This window comes from Amblyomma mixtum, chromosome 3 (genome assembly GCF_055824585.1).
Source record: "Amblyomma mixtum isolate Tamu chromosome 3, ASM5582458v1, whole genome shotgun sequence".
Classification (NCBI taxonomy): domain Eukaryota; kingdom Metazoa; phylum Arthropoda; class Arachnida; order Ixodida; family Ixodidae; genus Amblyomma; species Amblyomma mixtum.
The window spans coordinates 106,765,219-106,789,155 of NC_143014.1; the positions used below are offsets into that span (position 1 = coordinate 106,765,219).

Genomic DNA, 23,937 nt, shown 5'->3' on the forward strand with positions numbered 1-23,937 from the left:
AGCAGAAGCGTGCAGCCGTCCTGCATCGTGTAGTGCCTAGGAGCTCAGTGCACTTTTTATTGCATCATGCGCAGTGAGCTTCCCGTGAAAACAGTTCCCACAGCGCTATCTGTCAAACCAGCCCGTAACTTCTGCCCCTCTCTCCGTTGTGCACTGGCATACGGGAGCAGGGAAAATGCTGCTTTGTTGCTGTGGCGAGGCCGGAGGACCCCAGGGCATATAGTTTACGCGTTCCTTTCATCGCGCGGCGTGTTTAAATTAAAGAGAGCTTGTACCGTCTATGTAGGGCAAAAATACTCACAAAGGAAAAAGGTGGCGACGGGCGCTACCACTAAGCCGCCCGAACGGCAACGCTGGGTGCGCACGTGCGACTTGAGGGCTACGTGGCTGCGCGGCTGTTCGCATGCCTCCGCTTCGATGATGGGCGCGCGTTAAGGAGCCCGAAAGGCGCAAACACTTGGGCGCCCAGGTCGCGGGAGAGGGGCGCGCACCCGTGGTTTGACTTCCGGGAGCTTCTGTAGCTCCCAGTTGGATGTTTATTTTGAGATCCTTCTGAGAAGCGCCCATTTCTAAACTTGGCTAAAAGGACCCGGCGCGTGTCTGGCGTTCTTCGCTTCGCCGGCGCTTCCGGCTCGGCTGCGACGCCAGCGTTCGTGACGCCGCGTGGCTCTGTCGCCGACCCACAGCTCCTCAGGCTGCCGGTGCCAGTGCTGTCGGTGCTGTCGTGGCCCGCTGTGTCTGACCCTTCCCAACGACTGCGCGGGTGTCGCCCGGCGGTGCGCTGTGCCGTCCGGAGAGCGTCTCAAACTGCTGGACCGGGAATTTCGAATGCAAGAGGCTGTTGTTGCGTCAGGAGGTACCCAGTATAAGAAAAGGGAAGCATGGACAAAGGTCGGCCCGTGGTGACGAGAACCACAACCACCACGAGCTATCGTAGCCCGACGGCAGCAGGCAGAGGCGACAGCGGCGAGCTCTTCTGCGGTTGCCTGAACTTGGCGGTTTTCAACACGAGGACAGGCGTCTACAAGATCCTAGAAACGGTAAGGTACACGTATACCTATAGGTGAGGTGAGTGTCTGTATGATTTGGTTTGGTTTGGTTTATGGGGTTTAACGTCCCAAAGCGACTAAGGCTATGAGAGACGCCGTAGTGGAGGGCTCCGGAAATTTCGACCACCTGGGGTTCTTTAACGTGCACTGACATCGCACAGTACACGGGCCTCGAATTTCTCCTCCAAAGAAATTCAGCCGCCGCGGCCGGGATCGAACCCGCGTCTTTCGGGCCAGCAGCCGAGCACCATAGCCACTGAGCCACCGCGGCGGCGAGTGTCTGTATGAGGACGCGTGGGCGGGGCCCCTGCATCTGGTACATATACGTGGCGAAATTATCTGTTCTTGCGCTGTCCTACAGCCGGCGACAGAAAGAGCTATCGAATTCAAGATGCTGTATTTGGCAGGCACCTCAGAAGGCAAGAGGTAGGGTACCGTAGGGAAGCTAGCTCCCTTTTGGAGAATGGGGACAGGCCGCGTGTTTTAACTCAAATGCAAACAAAACATGCAGACTGGTTAACGTGCCTTGAACATGCAATCATTTCTTGCGATAGCAGCTCGGTTCTGTCGTGTAGGGCTCTCATTTCCGCGCGAATACGTTCTGTAAAAGGGCCTGGCATCAACAAGCCGTGTAACCGTTGCAGAGGCTGAAGGCCTAAAAGCGCTCTGTGCTGAGTTTCAGGCGGAGGATGCGATTCCTGGCCATGGGCGCAAAGGGATTGCCGTACATGCTAAGGTCTGTACGTCACTTCATCGCCTCGAATAAGGGCGAAAACTTTAGGGTTTTTTTCCCGTGAAGTTTACGTTCTGCTATGCATCTGACCCTGAAAACAACTTCGGACTTTCTTGGAAAGATGGTGCAATAACTTACTTTTCTGTGCACATATTGCGCGCTGGCACACTTATTCACATAATTTGTGAGGCATTCCTATACTCACCTGCCTGTCCCCGAACCTGGGACAATATAATTTTTCAATTTTTTTCAATTCAGTTCACTTTTATTTTCATCATTTCACAATGCTGACGGTCTCCCAGGCAAAAAGCTGTAGCAACAGCTTGACGAGGTCTTGACGTAGCGAGATTGCCAAAAAAAAAAAGCCTACAAACCCGCGCTAGTTGAGCCTTTGTAGAGTGCGTCGTTGTTTTTTAAAGCTTCGCACTATTTATTTGAAACAGCCTGTATATTCGCAGAACGGTGCAGCTAAACTAACACAGATGTACGAGGTCTGTTAGAAAAGTATCCGACCTTTGGCCGTAGAAAAAAAACTTGCATAACTGGAGCGTTCCAAACCTAGTCACCTTCAAAGTAGTCTACTTGGGACTCCACACACTTCTCCCAGCGGTGCTGCCATTTTGGGAAGTATTCCGAAAAGGCCCCTTTCGGAATGGAGTTTAGCTCAGCTGTCGTTGCAGCCATAATGTTCTTCCTTGTCTGAAATCGCGCTCCTTTCAATGGCCTTTTCATTTTGGGAACCAGCCAGAAATCGCAGCGGCCATATCAGGAGAGTAAGGAGTGTGTTGAACTACAGGAGTCTGGTTTTTCGCCAAAAAAGTCTGAATCAAGTGCGAGGAATGTGCGGGAGCATTGTCGTGATGGATGCGCCACTTTCCTGTTGACCTCAACTCCGGGTTCTTGGGCCGCACAGCATCACGTAGGCAACAAAGGACATTCCTGTAGCACTCTTTGGTCATTGTTTGACCCTGTGGAGTGCGTACTCGTGGTCTGCCACACAGAGGGTGCCAAAGAAAGCAGTCAGCATCACTTTCACATTGCTGCGCACTTGGCGGGCCTTCTGAAGTCTTGGTGACGTGGAATGCTTCCACTGTGACGACTGGGATCTGGTTTCCGGGTCGTACCTGTACACCCAAGACTCGTCACCAGTTATTATGATGTTGATTAAGTCGGGGTCACTGTTTGCGGAATCCAGCATGTCCTGTGAGACTTCAACACGAAGCTGCTTTTGCTCCACCGTGAGCAGCTTCGGCACGAATTTCGCCGCAACTCTTTCCATGGCCAAATCTTCGATGATAATGGAATGTGCGGAAAAATTGCTCATGTCCACCTCTTCCTCAATTTCTCGGATAGTCACGCGACGGTCCCGCATCACCACAGCGTTCAGTTCGGCAATGACCTGGTCATTTCGGCATGTTGATGGCCGACCGGAGTGTGGCTCGCTCTCCACCGATGTGCGGCCATCTTTAAATAAATTGTACCACTGCTTAATCTGTGTGCTACTCATAGCATCTTCACCGAAAGCCGTCTGAATATTCCGAATCGTTTCCACTTGGCTGTCGCTCAGTTCATGGCAAAATTCGATGGAGTAGTGCTGCTCCTGTCACTCCGCCATTTTCCTTGCAATAAAAAACCGACGAGAGCACTGCGCACCGCCTCACTCAAACGCTGCTTCCCAGCGACTGACGCTATCGGCAGGCGGGAAAAAATTCGTGCATGCGCACGAAGGTTCAAGGTCACGTGATGCAAGCGCGCTTGTTTCATATACATCAGGTGTTCGCAAAAAAAAAAATAAAGTCGGATACTTTTCTCGTATGTGCAGACCTCGTATGTGCAGTAGACACCAAACTTTTCTGCGGATGCGCGGAAAATAAATTATCCAGTTTGTTTTTACCGATTCGATTGATCGCGTCGCGTATGGCAGCATGACCTACTGTTACTTACGGCGAAAAGTGCGGAGCCCACGCGTGCAGCTGCTTCGTCCCATCATTAATTTCACTGGATGACCTAACGAGCGATTTACCGTCATTGCGGAGAGATCGAGGACAAGCGCTATTAACACTTCCGAATGACATCCATTGAAGGAAGCGTCTCGTTCTATTTTTTTTTTTTTTTCATTCGCAAGGCAGTTTGTCCCAGATTAATAAGAGCACGCAGAGAAAGGGCCTGCTTTTACACCCGGAAAATGACGACGATATACGACCCACACCTGACAGCTGTTGACTACGTAGGACTTAACAGCCTGCGCGCCCCTCTCGCAGCGACTACATCGAGCTTGGAATATGTGGTCGGGGATTTCGCGTACGTACTTCTAGAACGGGAAAAGATCAGTAAGCGCTGGAGACTAGCCGGCGACTCTAAATATCGGCGGCTTGAACACATCGTGACGCCCTAGTTTCGTGCTCGATGAAACAAACAAAAAAAATTGAGGGGTTCGTCTATAGCACGGCAGTCTCGAATCGAGCAGTCAATTTTTCAGTTTATTCCGGCATCTGTTTACCGATACTCCGTGGCGGATCAAGGAAATTATTGGCGACTGTTATCATAGCAGCTGAGACTGCCGAAACTTCACCTCCCCTTGCGTCATTCCTAGGGGTATATCATCTTCTTCATTACATGGCCATGTCGCATGCAAGCATGGCGAGCGCTCTCATCTTGAACCGTTTGCATCACGGTTGACTGTACATGCCGGCAACGAAACCAGTGCTGACTTTTTCTTTCTGGTAGTCTTTGGCACGTGAAAGTCCGTTAAAATAACTACTGTAACCCATTGTTTACTATGTGCTACCACCGTGCACGCGCTGTAAAAGCATCATTCAATGTTTTGTGTCGCGTGCATCTCTTCGACAGCGACATAACCATCCACCAAAACTCTCTGGCCAAGCCCTTAGACCAACAATCGAGTATGGATTTTTTAGTGCTGAAAAAAAAAAAGATGGAATAACATACGTCGAGTAAGCTGTCACCAAAAACCACGAAGAAAATGCAGCTGCTGTCCGTTTGCTGCTGACTTTCCCCGATTCCGCGTCAACTTTTTCTGTTCACTAAAAGGGCGCCGTACTGGCAGCTACCTCACACGGAGGTCTGCGTGGTATTTCTTTGGCGGACGCCGCAGGGTGTAGTAATGAACAACGAAAGTTCTTCCGATTGCCATTTCATGTGGTCTGGTCGGGTAGCACGGGGGGTACGAGATTTAAAACAACCGACCCCAGCAAGTTCTCCCTCGAAGCCATACGGCCAACGGAATCGGGGATGCTGTACTGGCGTTTCAGATGCCGTCGAGTCAAATGTCATTCGACTCAACTGCAGGTCTTGTGCTGCTGGACGACATTTATCAACGGCATTCGAAGGCTGTGTACTGCGTTGGTGCTTTCGGCGGTTGCTAAATCCTACAGTTCACGTTTTCCGTCCTGCATTGCACTGCCTTACAGGCGCTGTCCAGCATCTCGCTGTGCCTGATCCTGTGGTACGGGACGCCCGTGTGGCTCCTGCTGGGGCCCGCCTACCCGTTCTACCTGACCGCGGTCACCTGCTCGCTCATGGGCTCGGCCACATTCCTCCTGGCGTACGTCGTCTCCAGGAACACATTCCTCGTCACCAGGGGCACCGTGCTGGTACGGACACGCTTCCCGCATACTTTTTTTTTCTTTCTAAACTGTTCCCGATGAGTCCCGCCCCTAATAAGTGGCTCTGACTCCGCATTAACTACTTTTACTTTGTTCACTATTTTGTTTTATTTTCATTTTCGGCTATGCGATATTTTTTGCTGAGCTACCCCCCTTTTTCTTTCAATTTTTTACCGGCTTAAGCTTGTTATACCTAAGTGAAACGCTGCGGGACGCTCTATTTTTGTATTCTCTTTAATAAGCCCCACCATGCTAAAACAAACAAACATAGTACGTCCTCGGGCCGGGATTCACTGAAGGTGGCCCGTGTGGGACAATTCGTCTCTACCCAACCGCCGCGGTGGCCAAAAAGCTCCGCTGTTTTGATATTGAACAAAAGTTCAGCTGTCACTGTCATCTATTTACGTCGCTGAGGGAGGGGGCAATTTTGGGTGGGTTCTTCTCCTTCTTAAAATATAAATAAGTTAACTTTTTAAAACGTACGTAAAATGCAGTGAGGAAGTATACGGGTATATGAGTCGCTTGTTAAAATGCAGTATTTAAAATTTTATATGAAGGGTCTTTTGCAGCGCCACTCTTCCAACTCATAAGGGCATCTTTGGCTACTTGAAGTCTCGTTTGGCAGCCCTGAGGACGGCACTTGGAAAACTCGTGATGAAGGCGCAGTCCGCTCGCAGAGCTTACACGTTGCTTGATGGCCAATCTAATTAGAGTAGACGCTGGCGGCCGTTCTTGGAACCGGCGTTCTGCTCGGACTCCTTCGGCGTGCACGCGCTCATTGATGTCTCTTGTGCAGAAAACAGCCACCCACTGCCGCCCGCGCGCTGCGGGCTGATTAGGCCCAGTTGAGCGCCTCATTGCTCCCTCGTAGCCAGCTGGTTGGGCGACACGCGCGGCGCAAATCGGTGCTGCGGCGTCCACACGCTCGTTGCATCTGTAATTGTCCATTGCGTGTTTCCGGACTGGCATTGCTCACACGAAAGAATAGATTGGAAACGAAAGAAGGATCGAGGATATACGGCTTGTGAAATGAACAAACTATGTGAGGTCCGGATTGGAGGAGATATTTTCGCGCTTGAACGTTGGCGCTTATGATTGACCCATGTCTTGACTATCGTGATCGTCTAGCCTAAGTACGGCGGACAGTCAAGAACTGATTTCAGGTTTGTTCTAGCATAGTAATCGTGTGTCATTTTTTTTTTCGCGCGCACTCAGTCACCGAGGCACTGCTGAAAAGAGCGGTACATCCACTTCCTGTTGCAATATGATGTATAGAATTTTTCTTTATCGCTTAAATTTCATCACACGAACTTCTCTTCTGTCGTCGTTCTTTGTCCGTCTTTCGCGCTGTTTTTTACGCTGTCTCGATGCTTCATAACTGAAATCCACCGGAAAATACTCTGTAAAGAAATCGTTCGCGAAACACGGCGGTGAATTGCGGGGAAACGCTCGAACAATGGCCGTTTTTCTCCGTTAAGGTTTTCTGAATGAGTGCTAACCTTGCGAAGCAGATTTCTTCAAGGCTGTTTTATCTACTTTAACCTCCTCGTTTGTTTTGTTGCACTCCTAGAACCGTAGGGCAGATCAAGACATTCTTTGTTTTTCGAATTTTTTAATTTTAGATTTCTTGTATTAAATTTTCTTCTTACTCTAGATATGTCGACGGACACTGCATTATCTTACCGTGAGCAGAAGTTCAAAACCAAAATTGGTGTCTAGCGGAAAAAAAAAGCATTCTAAGAATGTCTTAACCTGTAGCACACTAATACTAACACAATGAACGTAGAACCTGCCTTCTGCCACATTTTCTTAACTCTTAAGCTTTCCACATGATTCAAAGGGAAAACATATATTAGGAAACACTTTTCTGGAGATATAACACTGAAATTTTCTAAGAGTAGTCATAAAAAAATATTTCTAATATGCTCAAAGAATTCCACGCAAATACATCAAGAAATAACAACAAAAAAATTGCTGAAAGGCGCGTCCCCCTGAAGTTTCCTCTATCCCTTTTTCGCAAGAAGCCGTCAGCAAGCTGAAACGAAAATGAATAACAATTGATTGAAAAGGTAGAAAGAAAATTAAGGACTTAAGTAAATTAAAAGGGCATTCAAAAGTTATTCGGGCGTACGCAAAAATTTCACATCAAGAAAATGCGCGAATATATATTGTGAATAGTGGGATGTAACATTAAAAGACAGCAGCAATCAGACAGGGGTCTGGTTACTCCACTAGCCAGTAATAACAGTTCAGGAAATCAATATTTTAATTTTTCGCTTTATTAAACTGGTCAAAAAGATACCTAACGATTCTTATGCTTACAATTTCATCATACACTGTATGATTAACTTTTCGTTTAGTAATTTGTTTAGGTAACAAGAAGAGGTTTTCTTGTTGCCTAAACAGAGAGGGAGAGAGAGAACTTCTGTACGGCACTGCATGCACTCAGCTTTGTCAGTAGCTTGTAAATACAAGCCATCCTTTGCGGCTTTAAGCCTTCAACGTTATAGAGGACCACCTCGCGTACCTTAGGAAGAATATCGTGGCTATGACCTCAGTCTTTAGCATATTGCTAAACAGCGCGAATATCGGTCTGATTATGCTTTGTACGGTACAAATATGTAACTTTCGAAATGTTTATTTTAAAATAAGCCTGTATTTGCCAAAGCGCGGGTACTGATTGATACCTCGCAAGCAGCGCGCTTTAATGTGAGAGTTGCGCGCTGCTGACTGTTCTCGTTATACCCCAAAGACAAACACGCATGTAACAAAGTCCGTGTGCTAACTGCATGGTACTGCGTTTGCAGCCGTTTGCGTGCTCATCCGTACGTCGTTAGAGTGGTTTCGAAAGGAGCAAAAGTGTGTGTTTTTGCCTCACAGTGCTTTCTCTCTCATCCACGCTTTATTGGCGTCCAAGAAACGCCACATTAGTAGATTGAGTCATGTTTGCTCAGTAGAAGGTGTGCGTTGGAAGGTCCACTCTTGAAATGATGTGCGTCGTTCTCCTGCTGCACGCCAGGCTTTCGGGGACAGAGAAGCGTACACCCTTGCAGGCATGCAGTTACTTGTGCTTCGCAAGAAAGAGCCAAGACTAGTGCTAGTTAGAGAGTGCAGTGAAGAGAATAAAAAGCGTATAGACGCTATGGTGCTCCTACTCCGTTGGGAACTGAGGCTGCGGGCGCCTATCGGCCGGCGTGACGAGCGCAGGCTCTGGCTACCTTCGCAGGAGACGATCCAGAACGGCGTCTCGTTTCTGCTCCTGGGCGGATCCTCGGCGTTCTTGCTGGCGCAGACGTCCTTCTTCCTGTGGCCCATGTACCTGCTGATCCCCTTCTTCCAGGCCTACCCCGCCATGATGGCGGCCGGGGTGCGTGCGCACTACCTCACTTGCAGGCCGTTTTGCGGCAGCTGCGTGTTGTCGACGCTTCCGCTTTGCCGCTCCCCATTCCAGGCTTTTCCCCCTCCCTTGAGCGAGCGCCGAGGCTCAAAGTGCTTTTACGAAGCGCCCCATAAAAGCGCCGACACACTCGACGCGCGTATAGCTTCGGCTCCCGTCCGCGGCGCAAACGCTGGAAACAAGTGCGGCGGCATCGGCACTGATGATGCCGGTGCAGAAATCAATCGACGGAACAGAAATCAGCCAGAGTGCTTCCTCGACAGCTGCCATCAGCTCCCCTCATACATAGCAACACACCCGCACACTGGCTTTCTGCACGGCATTGTTGTAGGACCGTACATCACGTCTGGACGTGCCCATCGCACGCGACATCCGAACACGTGGGCACTTATATGCCAGCTAACAGCGTGATATTTACGCTTTGTTTTGTCAGCAGAACTCATTATGGCATGTGGTGGCTTCTGCAGAGAAGTTGTGGACGCGCACAAAGAAAATCAGAATGCTTGAATGTCACTGTTGAAGCGATGCATGAATATCTGCAAGTGATTAGGTGGCGTCTCACGCTTCAGTTTTTGATGGCAGCGCATTTACAGGAAAGGAAAATACTAACAACTCAGTTATTTGTGAACATGAGCACCCAGCAGAGATTAACAATTCCGATCCAAACTCTTACCGGTCGGATGAGCAAGCATAAATAACAATGGTGTCCTTATTTAGTCGTTTACTGGAAATCGGATCTCGTTTATTGCACCAGCGTACCGTTTCTTTAGAAAGATCGATCGTCATAGCTGGGTCTGCATTGTAAAAACGGCAAAGACGCCGAGGGTAGGGCCAGTGGAACCTTGGGGTCACTTTGTCTTTTGTCTGTGGAGCTGCAATATGTGTGTTTTAGGGTCATTCAACAGCTAAACAGCTCCGTGTTTCTTGTCGTATAGCGTGACTGACCCCTATAATCGCGAACAGGAAACGAGGGCCGCCGCTGCGGGGGAAATAAAAATGCTTGCTCATTATCGAACGCTGCTACCGAACGCTCAATGCATGGCATTCTGTGCCTGCTTCCTACCACCGTTGCACGAAATAGGTCAGCAGTGATTGCATGCGCACAGCAGAGTGGACCAAGCTTGGTAAAAAAAAAAAAAGAAATCAAGAGCACTCACTTTAGCTTATACTTTTCCCCTTTGCTCTCGTTTATGCAAACAACAACGTAATCATTTCACACATATTGAATCTGTGCAATTTTCCTGTGTTTTTCTAATGTGTCGAGTAGTGGTTTCGGTTCCAAGGTGTACTTACTCGTGGGCGTAAATCCCATCATTTTTTCGTCACCGCGCTTTGCGCTGTTAAGTTCGGCAGAACATTTTCGCGGTTGGCCTGTTATTCATTCGCTGAAAACGCCGCTTAATTCTGCAGTCTTCGTTGTCATGGTAAGTTTGTACGTGCTTGTTCGTGTAATCGTCATGAAACTTGGCTCGATTCCAGTGAACTTCTACAGCCTGATCGACTCAGCGTGTGAGAAAACACGTGCGTGTTGAGTGAAAGAGCATCTGAAACAAGTGGAGTAAGCGTTATAATAGCAATTACCGGCATTCCTCGCGTATCCTCCCAATTATCGTTCTGCTAGATTTGGTAAAATGCAGTGTACGGACATAGCGTGCATGAGGGACGGAGCATCGAAAAGCACCCCTCGCCTATGAAGTAAACCAGCTGGAAAGACTGAAACATACCCTCACGGGCAGGCATGTACGGCAGTAGCTATAGGGTACCCGACCTGCAATCATGGTTCTTGTGAATCTAAAGGCATCGCCCCGGAATTAAAAGTCATCTCCGTCACGCCAATACCGAGAAGCATGCATATCCGGTATTCCACGAGGGAAGACGGAAAGCAAGGACAACATCCTTTCACCATATCTGTGGTAACAGTAGAAACTTTCAGCTTAGCGGAGACGTACTACGTACGCAGACGTATACCAGTTTCCCGGACGCCGGCTGCGAAAGCGCAGTGGCCTCGCCTGGCAGCGCCCCAACCACTGCGCATGCGCAACCGGCGTCCGGGAAACCGGTATATTTCTACGCTAATACGTCTGCGCTACGCTTGAGGGCTCTAATGAAAGAAACTCTATATACGGACGCCGCAAACACACCTTACGGCAATGGTGGCGACGGCGGCGGTGGCTGACTGCAAGGGTGACACGGTCACCACAGCCACAGTGCTCTCCGGAAATAGCACAGAGGCGGAAGAATGTGCCGTAGCCTTGGCAGTACGCACAAGGCCACCGGATCAATCAATAATTATCATCACTGACTCACAAACTGCCTGTCGCAACTAAGCACAGGCACGCATCTCTCCTATCGCGCACAGACAGCATTCTACATCGCACATATCATATCGGGAAAACCGGCCTCGTCTGGACACCTGGACATGTGTCTCTCCCTGGCACTGAGCGCGTTCATGTGGCAGCCCGATAACTTATCCTCCGGGCGCCAGCGGAAGGCCATCCCGATCCAGGGGAGGCAGAGTTTACCCCACATACTCTAACATTGCCGAATCTCCCGCGGGCCGCAGAACATACTCACCGACAAACCCCGCCGCGGTGGCTCAGTGGTTATGGCGCTCGGCTGCTGGTCCGAAAGACGCGGGTTCGATCCCGGCCGCGGCGGCTGAATTTCGATGGAGGCGGAATTCCAGAGTCCCGTGTACTGTGCGATGTCAGTGCACCTTAAAGAACTCCAGGTGGTCGAAATTTCCGGAGCCCTTCACTACGGCGTCCCTCATAGCCTGAGTCGCTTTGGGACGTTAAACTCCCATAAACCAAATAAACCATACTCACCGACAAGAGAAGGCGGCCTCCTGGCGCCAAATCCAGACTTACACTTTCCCCCATCTTGAGCTAAGGCACACATTTTACCTCACATGCTACCCCGCAAATTGCCCTTTTTTGGAGCACATTCAACCACTACCATGCCACATTTACCCCATCCGTCCCTGTCCCAGTGGGAAGCCGTCCTGTCTAGCACAGCCCTGGACGACCAGCGTGATCTGATCGCCCGAGTCACCCTGATAGCTACGGCAAATGAGGCCCTGGACTCAGAGCTCCACCCTCTGGTGGTCTCCTTCCAAACTCTGCTTAAATAAAAGTTTTCTTTCCCTCTGTCTCGTTTTAGGGTAGAAGAGAGACAGAAGCGCTCGCGAGCCACGTAGAAACCTATAAAGGTCGTGTTCCGATGACGTCAGTCGGAGGCACGTGATATCAGTTGTAATCAAAGCGAAGAAATGAGATGCTATGAAACACGAGCACAAAACACACATGACGAGACGGGCTGCGACACCTACTTAAACTGTTACACTCCGACCCGTCTTGTGTGTTTTGTGCTCGTCTTGCATAGCGCCTTCTTTTTTCGCTTTCGAACAGCGGTAAAGCGGCCTGGCAATGTGTGTTTTACAATCAGCTGTAATGCTTGTCTCGCTCTTACGACTTCCCATTCTTTCTTTTTCATCACGGTAACCTACCTTGATTGTCTTGTAAAATTGACGCTTCATCGATGCACATGCCAGGTCTCGTGGATCTCGTAAACACGCTTCAGTTATCTCTGTGTCCCTTGTCCTCTGTGTTTGTTTATCTTTGGCTTCGCCGTCGAAGTATGGTGTTATCACATTTGCTACGGCCTAGAAAGCTTTCGATACAAAGCGTGTATCATTCCCTCGAAGTCTGCAAAATTCGCTCATTGTACTAGGATGTTCGTCCGGCAGTTCTGAACACTGTTATTGATTCTTAAAGACATAAAAAATTGGCTCGCGGTTTAGCTTTGCTAAGCACATAATATTGCACAGTTTTTTTGCAGGTAGACACCACCGCCACGTATCTGAAAGCGCGATTGAGGTGTCCACTGACCCAGGGAGCCAGTTCACTCCACTTCACTTGATTACCTTAAAGACCCTCAATTAGGGGGTATTACATAAGGGGTGGGTACAGATAGAATCCAACTTTATGCACAAAGATGTTATTCGTTAAATATGGCAGTTATACAATTCAAAAATGAGGATGGATAGGTGGTTGCAGCGACGTCATGTGGAAGGCCGTTCCAGTCTTCGGCTGAGCGAGGAAAGAATGATGCAGCAAACGTTGTGGTATGAGTCTGTGGACGGGAAACTTGCATGGTATGGCCAAGGCGAAGTTAAATGCGTGCTGGAGGGCTTATGTAGGGTGGAATCTCTCTCTTTTAAACTCTCTTGCTCATGATGTATACTTGCTTTCTACCAGAAATAAAGTGAATTTGAATTTGAATGCGCAATGAGCTGTAAAAAAACTCATGAAATAATCAGATTTCTTTTATGCGCACAGAAAGATGACACAATAAGACAAGGTAGACAAGGTAGGTTGCGCTCCGTCCTGTCTACCTTGTCTTATTGTGTCGTCTTTCTGTGCGCATAAAAGAAATCTGAGTATGAACAAACTAGCCCCACAACGTATATTACTCATGAAATAAGCACATATTGGCGATACGACGACGACAGGCAAGGTTTGTCAGGCTCAACTCTGCTTTTAAAGATGATATGCTGATATCATATGAATAACATGAATGAATTAATCTAGTGGCTCGGTTCTGTAGTGATTCTAGTGATGTTAACAAACAGATTTCGCGTCTTCAGCTTTTTCATCGTCAGTGCCAACTTACCCAATGTACGCCGGCGGCCTGTGCTCTAGTGCCGCTTCTGCAGCTATTGGTTTATTAGGGTTTAACGTCCCGAAGCAACTCAGGCTGTGAGGGACGCCGTAGTGAAGGGCTCCGGAAATTTCGACCACCTGGGGTTCTTTAACGTGCACTGACATCGCACAGTACACGGGCCTCTAGAATTTCGCCTTCATCGAAATTCCACCGCCGCGGCCGGGATCGAACCCGCGTCTTTCGGGTCAGCAGCCGAGCGCCGTAACCACGGAGCCACCGCGGCGGGACAAAGTAAGAGAGTTTCTGCAGCAATGTTGTGAAGGACAACGCGTATTGCTCTAGTGCCGTCTTTCTGCCAGAGCATTGTCCACGCCAACGCATGCAGTGCACAACTCTCTGTCACTACCGCCACGTAGCTCAAAGCACGAATATTAGTTTGCCAGTAGTATTCGTTGATGAAGAAGACGATGTGCACCCAAGGTCACCCTCAAGGTCAAGCTTCACCCAAACCGGTGAACCGGTTTGACCTCGTGAAGTAGTGCTTTCGAGCTAAAAAAGACACGCATGGAACGAGAACTAGCCACTGACATGCATTACTATTGAAGCTCTTTGTGCTTTAGTAAAATGCATCAACTAGCAACAGTCTTAGTCCAGAGCCTCTTTTGTGGTCTGTAGTAGACAAGTGCCTAGAAAAAAATCGGCAGCGTTAGAACCAGATAAAACAGAACGCGGCTGGTCGTCACGGTGCCCTCTGTTCTCTCTTGATAGCTATCGGTGTTATCATTGAGGTTGTATACGCCTGGCAGGCGTAATGATCCATATGCGCGTCTATCTTTTCCGCTATAATTTGCTAAATCAGAAAGCAAGTAACATCTACAATTTTTTTATTGTTTTTGATTCTGGTTTGCAGTGCATATGCAAACCAAAAAGGAGCAGGCAAAATTCGGGAAAACACCTAAAGGCCTGCCCTCCTATACGAACACACTAAAAAATTTTCAAACCATAAGACAGCTGCCGATTTATAACACAAAATTCAAAATGACAATACGCAAATGACAACAGTATTTACAAAATAGCTAACAATAATTTTAAAAATGTTTTGCTATACATTGCGGTACAATGCAACCACTAGAACATACAAATATCATCGCATGTCAGTAAATAGCATATCACGTACGACTCTTATCTGGTCAGTCCAGCTTTCCATTGCCACGGAGAGTAGCTGGGAGTAAGCACATAGAGCTCACGGTGTCGCACACGTCAACTTCTGGTGGCCATAATTCGTACGGGACTTTTAAACTTGGAAGTTAGCTCTTTGAAAGTTGTAAATTCTAGAGGAGGTAGAGAAATGTGTTTTCAAACATTTGTTTTTTTTTTTTGCATGCTATGTGGTTCAGATTTGTTTCATCATGCATTTTTTATTGTTAGTAACTCTTGTTTTGTAAAAGCTTCTCGTGTGTCTTCTCTGAGTGAAAGGTTGAATATAGCACGAATCGCTCTTTTTTATATACAGAAATTAATTTTGCTGTATTAGTCAGTGTTGTGCTGCACACAAGTAGTTCGTAGTGCACAGTGGAATGGACTGAGTGGACTATAGAGCAGCATGAGCTGCAGTTAGCATCTCACCGGTAAAAATGTTCTAGTCTGTTTAATATGCACACTGACCGCGACACATTACTACTCAAACAGTCTGAATGGTCATTCCACAAAATAGGTGTTACTTGAAAAGTTACTCCCATAAATTTATTGAGTTCGCACGAACTGGGGATGAATTCACAAATCTTTGCTTAAAGTCATAAGCGATGGGCTTGTTTTTAAGAATTTGAAAGAGCGAGTAACGATATGTGTGATATGTGATACAATTCTGACAGAAAAGTTGGAATGTTGGATGGTGTGCGCAAGATTGGCCCCACGAATGCTCACTGCAGACCACCAACGGCAACGCGTTTACTCCTCCTGCGAATTTCTTGGGCGCTACGCAGACGAAAGGGGAAACTGTTTGGATTCACTTGTTACGGGTGACGAAACTAGGGTATCCCACTTCACACCTAAGACCAAACAGGGATGTCCTGAATGACGGCATTCCTCTTCGCCAAAGACGTGAAAATTCAAGCGAGAACAGCCTCCTGCCAAAATCATGGCAGCTGTGTTTTGTATTGTAAGCCGGCTTTATGGCTCCTGGGACCACGATAAGCGCTGACTGGCATTGTGAGACACTTAAACAAGTCAGGCGGGCAATTCAGAATCGGAGAGGAGGGATGTTGCGAGCAAGGACGTAAGTCTTCTTCACGACAACGCTCGCCCCCACGTCGTCCGTCAAACTGTCGCTTTCCTGCAACAGTTTAGATGGGACACCATCTCCCACCCACCCTATAGTCCGGACTTAGCACCTCGTGACTGTCACTAGTTTATAAAATTAAAAGAACACCTGTCTGGAATGCGAATCACCGACGATGACAAAATGAAAGATGGGGTCAAACGCATCCTCAATGGCACTGCGGCGAGCTGCTTTGAAATGAGCATACAAAACCCGCCCCAGCGCCAACAAAAATGCAGTGACCGGATGGCGATTATGTGGAAAAATAGAGAAATGATCAGCCTTTCGAATGATATATCAATTATTGAAAATATCTGTTTCTTTGTATTTCGAAAAAAAAATGAATTCCTGCATTAAACGAATAGAAAGCAGGAAGAAATTGCCGGCCGCCGTAACCACCTCGCTATGGAGCGGCACCTGAACAGCGGCCTGCGTAGAGGACAGTATTAAGTTACAGAGGATAAATGGGAGATGACAGATAGAATGAAGGAGATACGAAAGCAAAGAGGTAGAAAGGAGAAGGTATAAATTTACAACACAGAAAACATGAAAAAGAATTGGTTTACTTGTTTACGACTTATGCACGTGGCTCCAGGCCTCCTGTTGGCTGTTACCACTGCCTGGTTTGAAACTTCTTGGACGCCGGCTACGCGGTGCTGGTCTTGGCTCTACCAGGTGAAACGGTGCGCTGGGACCACGCCGGGGTCGGGTTGAAATAGCTACTGTGGCTCTAGCCGCTCGCAATATCGGTGTCCTTGCATGCTTTAGCTGGTCTACGACCTCGCGACGCCATGGCCAAACATTTTTTGTAAGTGTAAGCGGCAATAGGCGTCATGCGAGCGACGGTGGCCAGTGTGTGTGTCTGAGCAAACTGCCGTCACCCAAAAGCTTTGTGAGGAGGCTCCAGACTTCATTTACCTGAGAAGATATCTGTGTTAGCGCCTTCGGGCTACAGCTGGCACTGTGAAGGCAGCACTGTTGTTGCCTTTGAGGATGCACTCAAGAACAGAAGCTAGCGCTTGCCCGGGTTTGTCGCAATCCTGCTACAGTAGCCGCGTTCTCTCCGGAAACAGCCTAGCGACTTTACGATGGCATGCCATATGCGTACTAGTCTCGGTACAAGGGATGCCAAAATGAGGAAATTGGTCATTCGTGGAGTCATACTTGGATCGACTTAATTGCTGTTGCGTTTGGTACGCTGCGTACGAACCTGCAAGCACTAGTCGCTTGCGCGCATGAAATGTTGCTTCTTCCACAATATCTCGTCGGAGGGCAAGACGGCAAAGTTGAAAGGAAGCCTTAGCATATCGTTACCGCACGCCGCCACTGCCAGTTGCCAACAGTGCATGCGTTGCTGGCGGACGCGGTCGGCGATGACGGTAGGCGGTAGACGCCACGCTAAAACAACTTGTCCAAATCCTTCCCGCTACGTTTGGACAGTGTGTTCTCCTCCTCCTACATTTTAATTAGAGGCAAAGCTTCGAAATATTTTTGAAGAGTGATTAGTATCAGTCAAGGTCTATCTTCAATGTTTCTGCTTATTTTCCAGGTACTGGGAGCAACGGCAGCAGCAGTTCACTTCATGGACTCCGTACTGGCATGCCGAAATCTACGACAGTAACTATATGTGCAGTGAATCCTTGTTTTATTGTAATTAAATTATTCTAACAGTTTTTTTGCCTTTTTTGTTATATAAAAGAAACAAAGTACGAGCATGATGAACACTTGAATACAACACGTTCAACCCAACACGCATCAGGGATGCTTAAGGCCGATTCACACGACGGACCGTTCGCCCGCGGCCCGCGCACTACGTGTGCATACGTCAGCACTTTGAGGGGCGCGCTGTCGGCCGCCATCCATCCATGCATCCAGCGCGCCTCTCAAAGTGCTGACGTATGCACACGTAGTGCGCGGGCCGCGGGCGAACGGTCCGTCGTGTGAATCGGCCTTTATCTGGCGGCTAGGTCTCGTGTCATCTGTTTAAGCTCTAAAATCAACTCGCCATGCGGCCTTTTTCTGAAACTGCGGAATGGTGATCTGTCTCCTCGGCGCACGTACGCCACCGCAGGGCTTAGATTCGTGGAAATGTGCGTGGGAAAGCCAAATATTTTTACAGATCCATCACGTGCGAATCAAAGAACGTCCGAAAAAACAAACATACCCGGCTACCCAGAAAAAAAAAAAAATGGCTGAAACAGTCATCAAATGGGTTGCAACAGTCAGCAAGGCATTGAGCATGTCGAGTGTGTTTCACAGCGCAGTGCTTTCTTGATGTTGCGTCTTTCTTTTGGGAGCATTGTTCATTATATTAGTCACAATGAACAGCATCAATAGCGGCTAAATTGCAGGTGGCCTGAGATGAACGAAAGCAGTGCATTACTGCATTAAAAAAAATGGTAGGGTTTTAACGTAGTTAAACTGAGTAGGGCGTGCGAAAGCACTTGAGTCGACACCGCCTCAAAGACAACCGCAGGAAAGATCAAGGTCAAAGTTAAAGGTCAAGGCCATAGATCGAAGGCTGAGGCTTTGCACATAACCCGGATTTTTCAGCTTTGCTATTGAAGTAGTGCTTTCGCACCAAAAAATCAAAAGGGGGGGGGGGGGGGGGGGGTCGTAAACTAATGCGAAAAGTGCATGGGGAAATACAGAGCGTATATATTTTGTGGGGGGCGTTTGCAGCCAAAAAACAAAAGAGCCGTTTGTCATCACTGCCACCTTAGCATGTCGCTCTTGTTTAGTACTCTTGCCATCCCCAACTTCAGTCCTTTCATAAAAAACGAAAGCTTGGCTGTGCGATCCCATTGCAGTTGGGGCACTGCGATGTAGATAGCGCACGAACTCAGCGTTGAATTTTCGTTTATCACGTGCATGGAATGCGCACAGTAGCTTAAAAACCGCAAATATTTCTAGACAAGTGGCATCGGTTCACACGAACATGGCGCCTCTCTTATCTGCTGCTAACGGAAAACACATTTCTATCGCTAATCTATGCTCCCCTATCGACCTCTAACAATTCTTTAGCTGCCTTTTTCAGCATATGCACTGCCACGTACCCCATACATGATCAATGTATACTACGCAGCAAAAATAGCCGCCTTATTGACTTAACAGCAGCGCGCACCAAACAAAATTCATCGCCGCGCGGGAACACGTTCCAAAAAATAAACGCACATTAAATTATGGTTTCTCAGCGTGGCAGAAGTCTTAGCATCATCCGTCCTCCATGTCTTAGTACTGTCACTTATTAAGGCGGAAACTTGTGCTAGTTGGAAAGCGTTTGGAACCATATTTGCTAGCGCTTAGTGAACACACGGGACAAGAACACAGCGTCTAGCGTCTGTCCTGTGTATTTGTGTTCTTGTCCCGTGTGTTCACTAAGCGCTAGCAAATATGGTTCCAAACGCTTAGTACTGTCGGAGCGCCACCTGTATTGGAACGAGCGAAGGCTTTTGCTTAATAATTTGCCCGCTATTCCGACGAGTTGGATCTAATTACGGTATGACAGTGAAGAATTACGCTGTCAAAGGTTGTGAGGCAAACGGGGCGGGGTAGGAGAAGGTCAGGGCGCCACAGAAACGCCCACGACAGCACCAAATATATGCACGCTGGTCGTGCCGTCCGCCTCTACCCCTCTTACCTTGAACGCCCTTGGTCACTCTTTGCCGTATATACGTACTATCGGGGACAAAAGTGGTAACTCCACGCGGCGGGAGCCGGAGCAACGGAAAACTAAAGTTAATGTATATGCTACCAAATATGCTACCAAAGGTAGCATATACAGTAAGTCTACGAAAAACTGCTTTGCAACGCCATCTACAGGCGGCATCTGGGATCGAGACAGCCAGTGCGTAATTTTTATAAGCAGCAGGCATGTCGCTTGGCTCGTTTCAATGTTTCATGGTTTAGCTCGCCGAAATGCCGCAGTTCAAAAAGTGGTATACTCCACGCGGCGGGAGCCGTAGCAACGGAAAACTGCGGCATTTTGGCGAGCTTAAGTACAAAACATTGAAACGAGCCAAGCGACATGCTTTGGCTGTCGCATTTTGGTCACGCATTGGCTGTCTCGATCCCAGATGCCGCCTGTAGATGGCGTTGCAAAACAGTTTTCCGTAGTGTTCCTGTATATAATAGTGATTATGGAATGCTGCGGAGACGCGCTCCTGTATATGCTCCCGCAGGGAGCAGAGTTGCGCGTCTGTTTTCCCTTGCCGCTCCGAACGCCATTCGCTGAGAGGCGATCACATGATTTTCGTGACGTCAAGTGTTGAACACTCCGCGGAGAAGCTGACTTCACATGCGCAGTGCCGAGCGAATCCTTGTCAGCTCGATGCCTCATGTGAGCCCGCGTTTTCGGCTATATTTCATACATTTTCCGTGCACACCTGTGGCGTCAGGTTTGGTGTTCTGCAGTGGCAGTGACGGACGCAGTCGTCAGCTATGCCTGGGTGCAGCGTGCCAATCTGCAGCAACTGCACTGGAAACGGCAAAGCGTTTTACGCAGTGCCATGTGGAAGGTCGGCGGCTGAAGTGCGTCGGCGACTTGATAGTGAGGATAGGATGGGCAAAAATCGCATGTAAACAAGTTTCGCAAATCTTGATGCCGCGAATAATTTCAGCGAGAAGACAGCGCATCAGCCTATAACTTCTGCTCCAAAAAAGCCAGGAGTCGCGAAATCTTTCGATACTGCGACCTAATTAAGCCGAATCTATGAAGAAGGAGTACAAGAAAGCAAAGTGGAACGTAAAATTATTTTTTTTTTTCGAACAATAAGGATGAAGCAGGCAGGAAAACCTACTACAGTAATCAACAACTATTATAATTTAATAACTAAGGTGGAAAGAGAATGCTTTTTAATAAAAATGAGGAAAGCTAACAATATGAGCGTGTAAGAGTACTTTCAAGGTCCTTTAAAGATTCGTCATTTCACTGCATTTTGCAACGAGGTACATTTTGTGAAATGTTGTTGGGCAAGCAATTGAGTTTTAAATTTTTCCGTTATGTCAGACTCGCCTGTTAATGCATTGGCGTTGCTTTAGTCTGCTTGCCTGCAACAAGCTGCAGAATTGTTTTAATGTGGTTCTAGAGTGATGCGTTTTCGTATTTTCAGCGCATAACTCGCACATAGCACCCGGCGGTGCTAGTTGTTAAAAAAGTAATTCATCGCTATACTCTTTTTGTTCTTAAGACGAGTACGCAGGAAGACAGGACGGGGCAGACGCTGTCTCATCCGGAACGGGTCTGCTTGTTCATATGAAATTACTTCTTCCAGAAAGAAAAAAAAAACACTCGCAAGCCGTTTCCAGTCTTTTTTCGTCAGTTTGTCATGATTACGATTTCCTCTTAACCTTTGGCGATTTTTTTTTTTTTTTCGTGCTGTATGCACACCCTCGGCAAATCACAGATTAGTTTTCAGCGTTACGTTTAGAAACTTAACATCGAGTGCAATTTGCACGCAATTAAACGCAAAAAAAAGCCCAAGCGTTCTACGCAGCGAGCTCATGAACGCAGCCCCTGTACGCACGAGAAGCGGCTTCCCGCACAGCTTGGAACATGATGGCGGACCTTTGCGCAACTAGTTTTTCGTTGCTCCGGCTCCCGCCGCGTGTAGTATACTATTTTTGTCCCCGATAGTACTTACATACTTACTATCGCGTTGAAAAGAAACACGAACAGCGGAAAGCGTGGCTTTCCGCGCAGTCAGCGCAATCTAGCGTCGGCTCGCGAGGATCCGCTTCCATCTCCGATATGCCCTGGCTGTCGCCAGGCGAATCGGCGCTTTCATTCGGCATTGCCGCATAGCGCTAGAATCTCGTTCCGGCCGGCGCTATCTCATCGCGTGTTTGTTCCGCGTGTCGAGCATGACCGGCGGATGATAAGCTCTCCTTGTCGCAATGCACGGCAAGTAAAATACGGCACACTTTCGTGCTGTCGCGATGACTGCGTGCTGAAGAGAACTGAAGCGTGAATGTCTTCCAGACCATAGCAGATTTATTGGTGTAAGAAATGTATGAACAGCAATTCAAACAAAAGTTAAAGCTGGTTTGGTTTGGTTTATGGGGTTTAACGTCCCAAAGAGACTGAGGCTATGAGAGACGCCGTAGTGGAGGGCTCCGGAAATTTCGACCACCTGGGGTTCTTTAACGTGCACTGACATCGCACAGTACACGGGCCTCTAGAATTTCTCCTCCAAATAAATTCTAGCCGCCGCGGCCGGGATCGAACCCGCGTCTTTCGGGTCAGCAGCCGAGCACCATAACCACTGAACCACCGCGGCGGCAAGTTAAAGCTGGCACAAAATTTGAACGTATCACAATGCAGACTGCTCGACAAAAAAATACTTTGCATTAATTAATATTTGGTAAAGTCTCCGTCGGCATGAATCACGGATTCCATGCGCCTTAACATAGAGGCGAACAGTTCTGTGGCTAGCTCAGTGCCGCGAAGCCTGTGCCACTCGGCGTGAACAGCAGCCCAAAGGGAGTCCTTGCTCATTTAATGGAGGTACAGTCGTGACAAGCGTCATTTCATAATTCCCCAAACATTTTCAATTCAATTTATGCCTGCTCCTTTTCCTGGCCTCGAAAGTTTACAGATGGCAAGGCTCTCTAACAAGGCTGCCACGGAAAGTGAAATATGGATTGGAGAAAGATCATGGTGATAATAAAATAGCCCATCCTTTAAGTCAAGTTTATTGAACAACAATAATACAAGCAAAATTATTATTTGAAGTTAGTACTCAATGAGGTCCCAAGGTTGCAAAAACGTCAGGAGGACTCACACAAAATAGGTAGTTTAAACGGTCCATCCAAAGCATAGGGGAGGACAGCCTGTTCGATTACATTACAGTATTCTGCGGCATATAGCCGCTCATATAGCCGTGTAAGGGGACCCAATCCATCAGCTGTGAAGGCTCCCTACACATTCAAGGAGCAGCGCCAGCTGAGGCTTGTTCGCTTGAAGCAGGTGGGATCGAAGCTGCATACGGACAAAAAAAAAAAAAAAAGTCAAGGTTATATTTGTTTACGCGCTTCAAAGTGGTGTAATACGCTTAGCCCAATCGCTGCTGTACCTAAACCCTTTTCTCGCCCCGCCGCGGTGGCCAGTGGTTACGGCGCTCGGCTGCTGACCCGAAAGGCGCGGGTTCGATCCCGGCCGCGGCAGCCGAATTTCGATGAAGGCGAAATTTTAGAGGCCCGTGTACTGTGCGATGTCAGTGCACGTTAAAGAACCCCAGGTGGTCGAAATTTCCGGAGCCCTCCACTACGGCTTCTCTCATAGTCTCAGTTGCTTTGGGACGTTAAACCCCATAAACCAAACCAAACCTAAACCCTTTTCTCGCATATTTTAGCTACGTAGGCACCTGGCACTACATCTGGGACCGCGCTGTTATTGTAGCATGTTTTTTTATTCGTTCGCTTAGAATGAACCTCGACCCATTAGTTCATGTCATCCAGCAAACGAAAACTAGCCAAGCTAACAGGAGAACACGATTTTAAAACCCTGAAATGATCTATTATATCCCATAAACACTCCGAAGTCGCGCTCTCATTTAACAATCGTCGATGGGTTATAAGTTAAAATTTGATATTACTCTTACCACAGTAGCACTAACTGAACGAATTCAGGACCGCACCTTTATGAAGCATCGCAGTTCAAGAACATTACGGTGCAATGGCTTACCGATGATTGTCTTGACGCCACACTTCAAGTTTTTCGTGACCTTTCGTGGTAAATGCGCTCTCATCTGTGAACATGACCTGGCCCCAATCCTCCACAGTCCAGTTCTTACGCCATTGTGAGAATTGTAGACGAGCGGCTTTGTGGTGATCCGAAAGCAAAGGCTTTCTTGCGGCTGTCCTGCTTTGAAAGCCCGCTTCGTGGAGGCGCTGTCGAACCACTTGAACATCAACGTTTAGCCCGAGCTCGTTTTTGATCTGCTCGGCTGTTAAAAAAGGGGCTGTCTACGGCGGCTGCAATAATCAGTAGGTCTTCTTCCGCCGTCGTGAAACGTGCGAAAAGTCCACCGTATTCCGGTAAAACCCGATTTTACCCGATTCTCGCACCCCGCTTTGTGGCAAGCCTGGTGTAGTAGTAGTAGTAAGAGGATGGAAGAAATGGAAAGGAAATTAGCACGGGCCTGTGACTG

At 48.1% G+C, this 23,937-nt stretch overlaps 1 protein-coding gene across 1 annotated transcript; it reads left to right on the forward strand.

Annotated features, from left to right (window-relative positions):
* Nucleotides 1-352: 352 nt before the first annotated feature.
* LOC149351277 (protein singles bar-like) lies at nucleotides 353-17,460 on the forward strand. The gene is made up of 4 exons (XM_089580559.1): nucleotides 353-1,040; nucleotides 5,214-5,396; nucleotides 8,635-8,775; nucleotides 17,337-17,460. Exons 1-4 carry the CDS (start codon nucleotides 882-884, stop codon nucleotides 17,406-17,408), a joined length of 555 nt encoding a protein of 184 aa, XP_089436685.1. The 5' UTR covers nucleotides 353-881; the 3' UTR covers nucleotides 17,409-17,460.
* Nucleotides 17,461-23,937: the final 6,477 nt, after the last annotated feature.

Coding starts and splice junctions, on each gene's coding strand:
- LOC149351277 (XM_089580559.1), top strand. CDS start 882: ATGGACAAAGGTCGGCCCGTGGTGACGAGAACCACAACCACCACGAGC. Junction 1,041..5,213: donor TCTACAAGATCCTAGAAACG/GTAAGGTACACG, acceptor ACTGCCTTACAG/GCGCTGTCCAGCATCTCGCT. Junction 8,776..17,336: donor CCGCCATGATGGCGGCCGGG/GTGCGTGCGCAC, acceptor CTTATTTTCCAG/GTACTGGGAGCAACGGCAGC.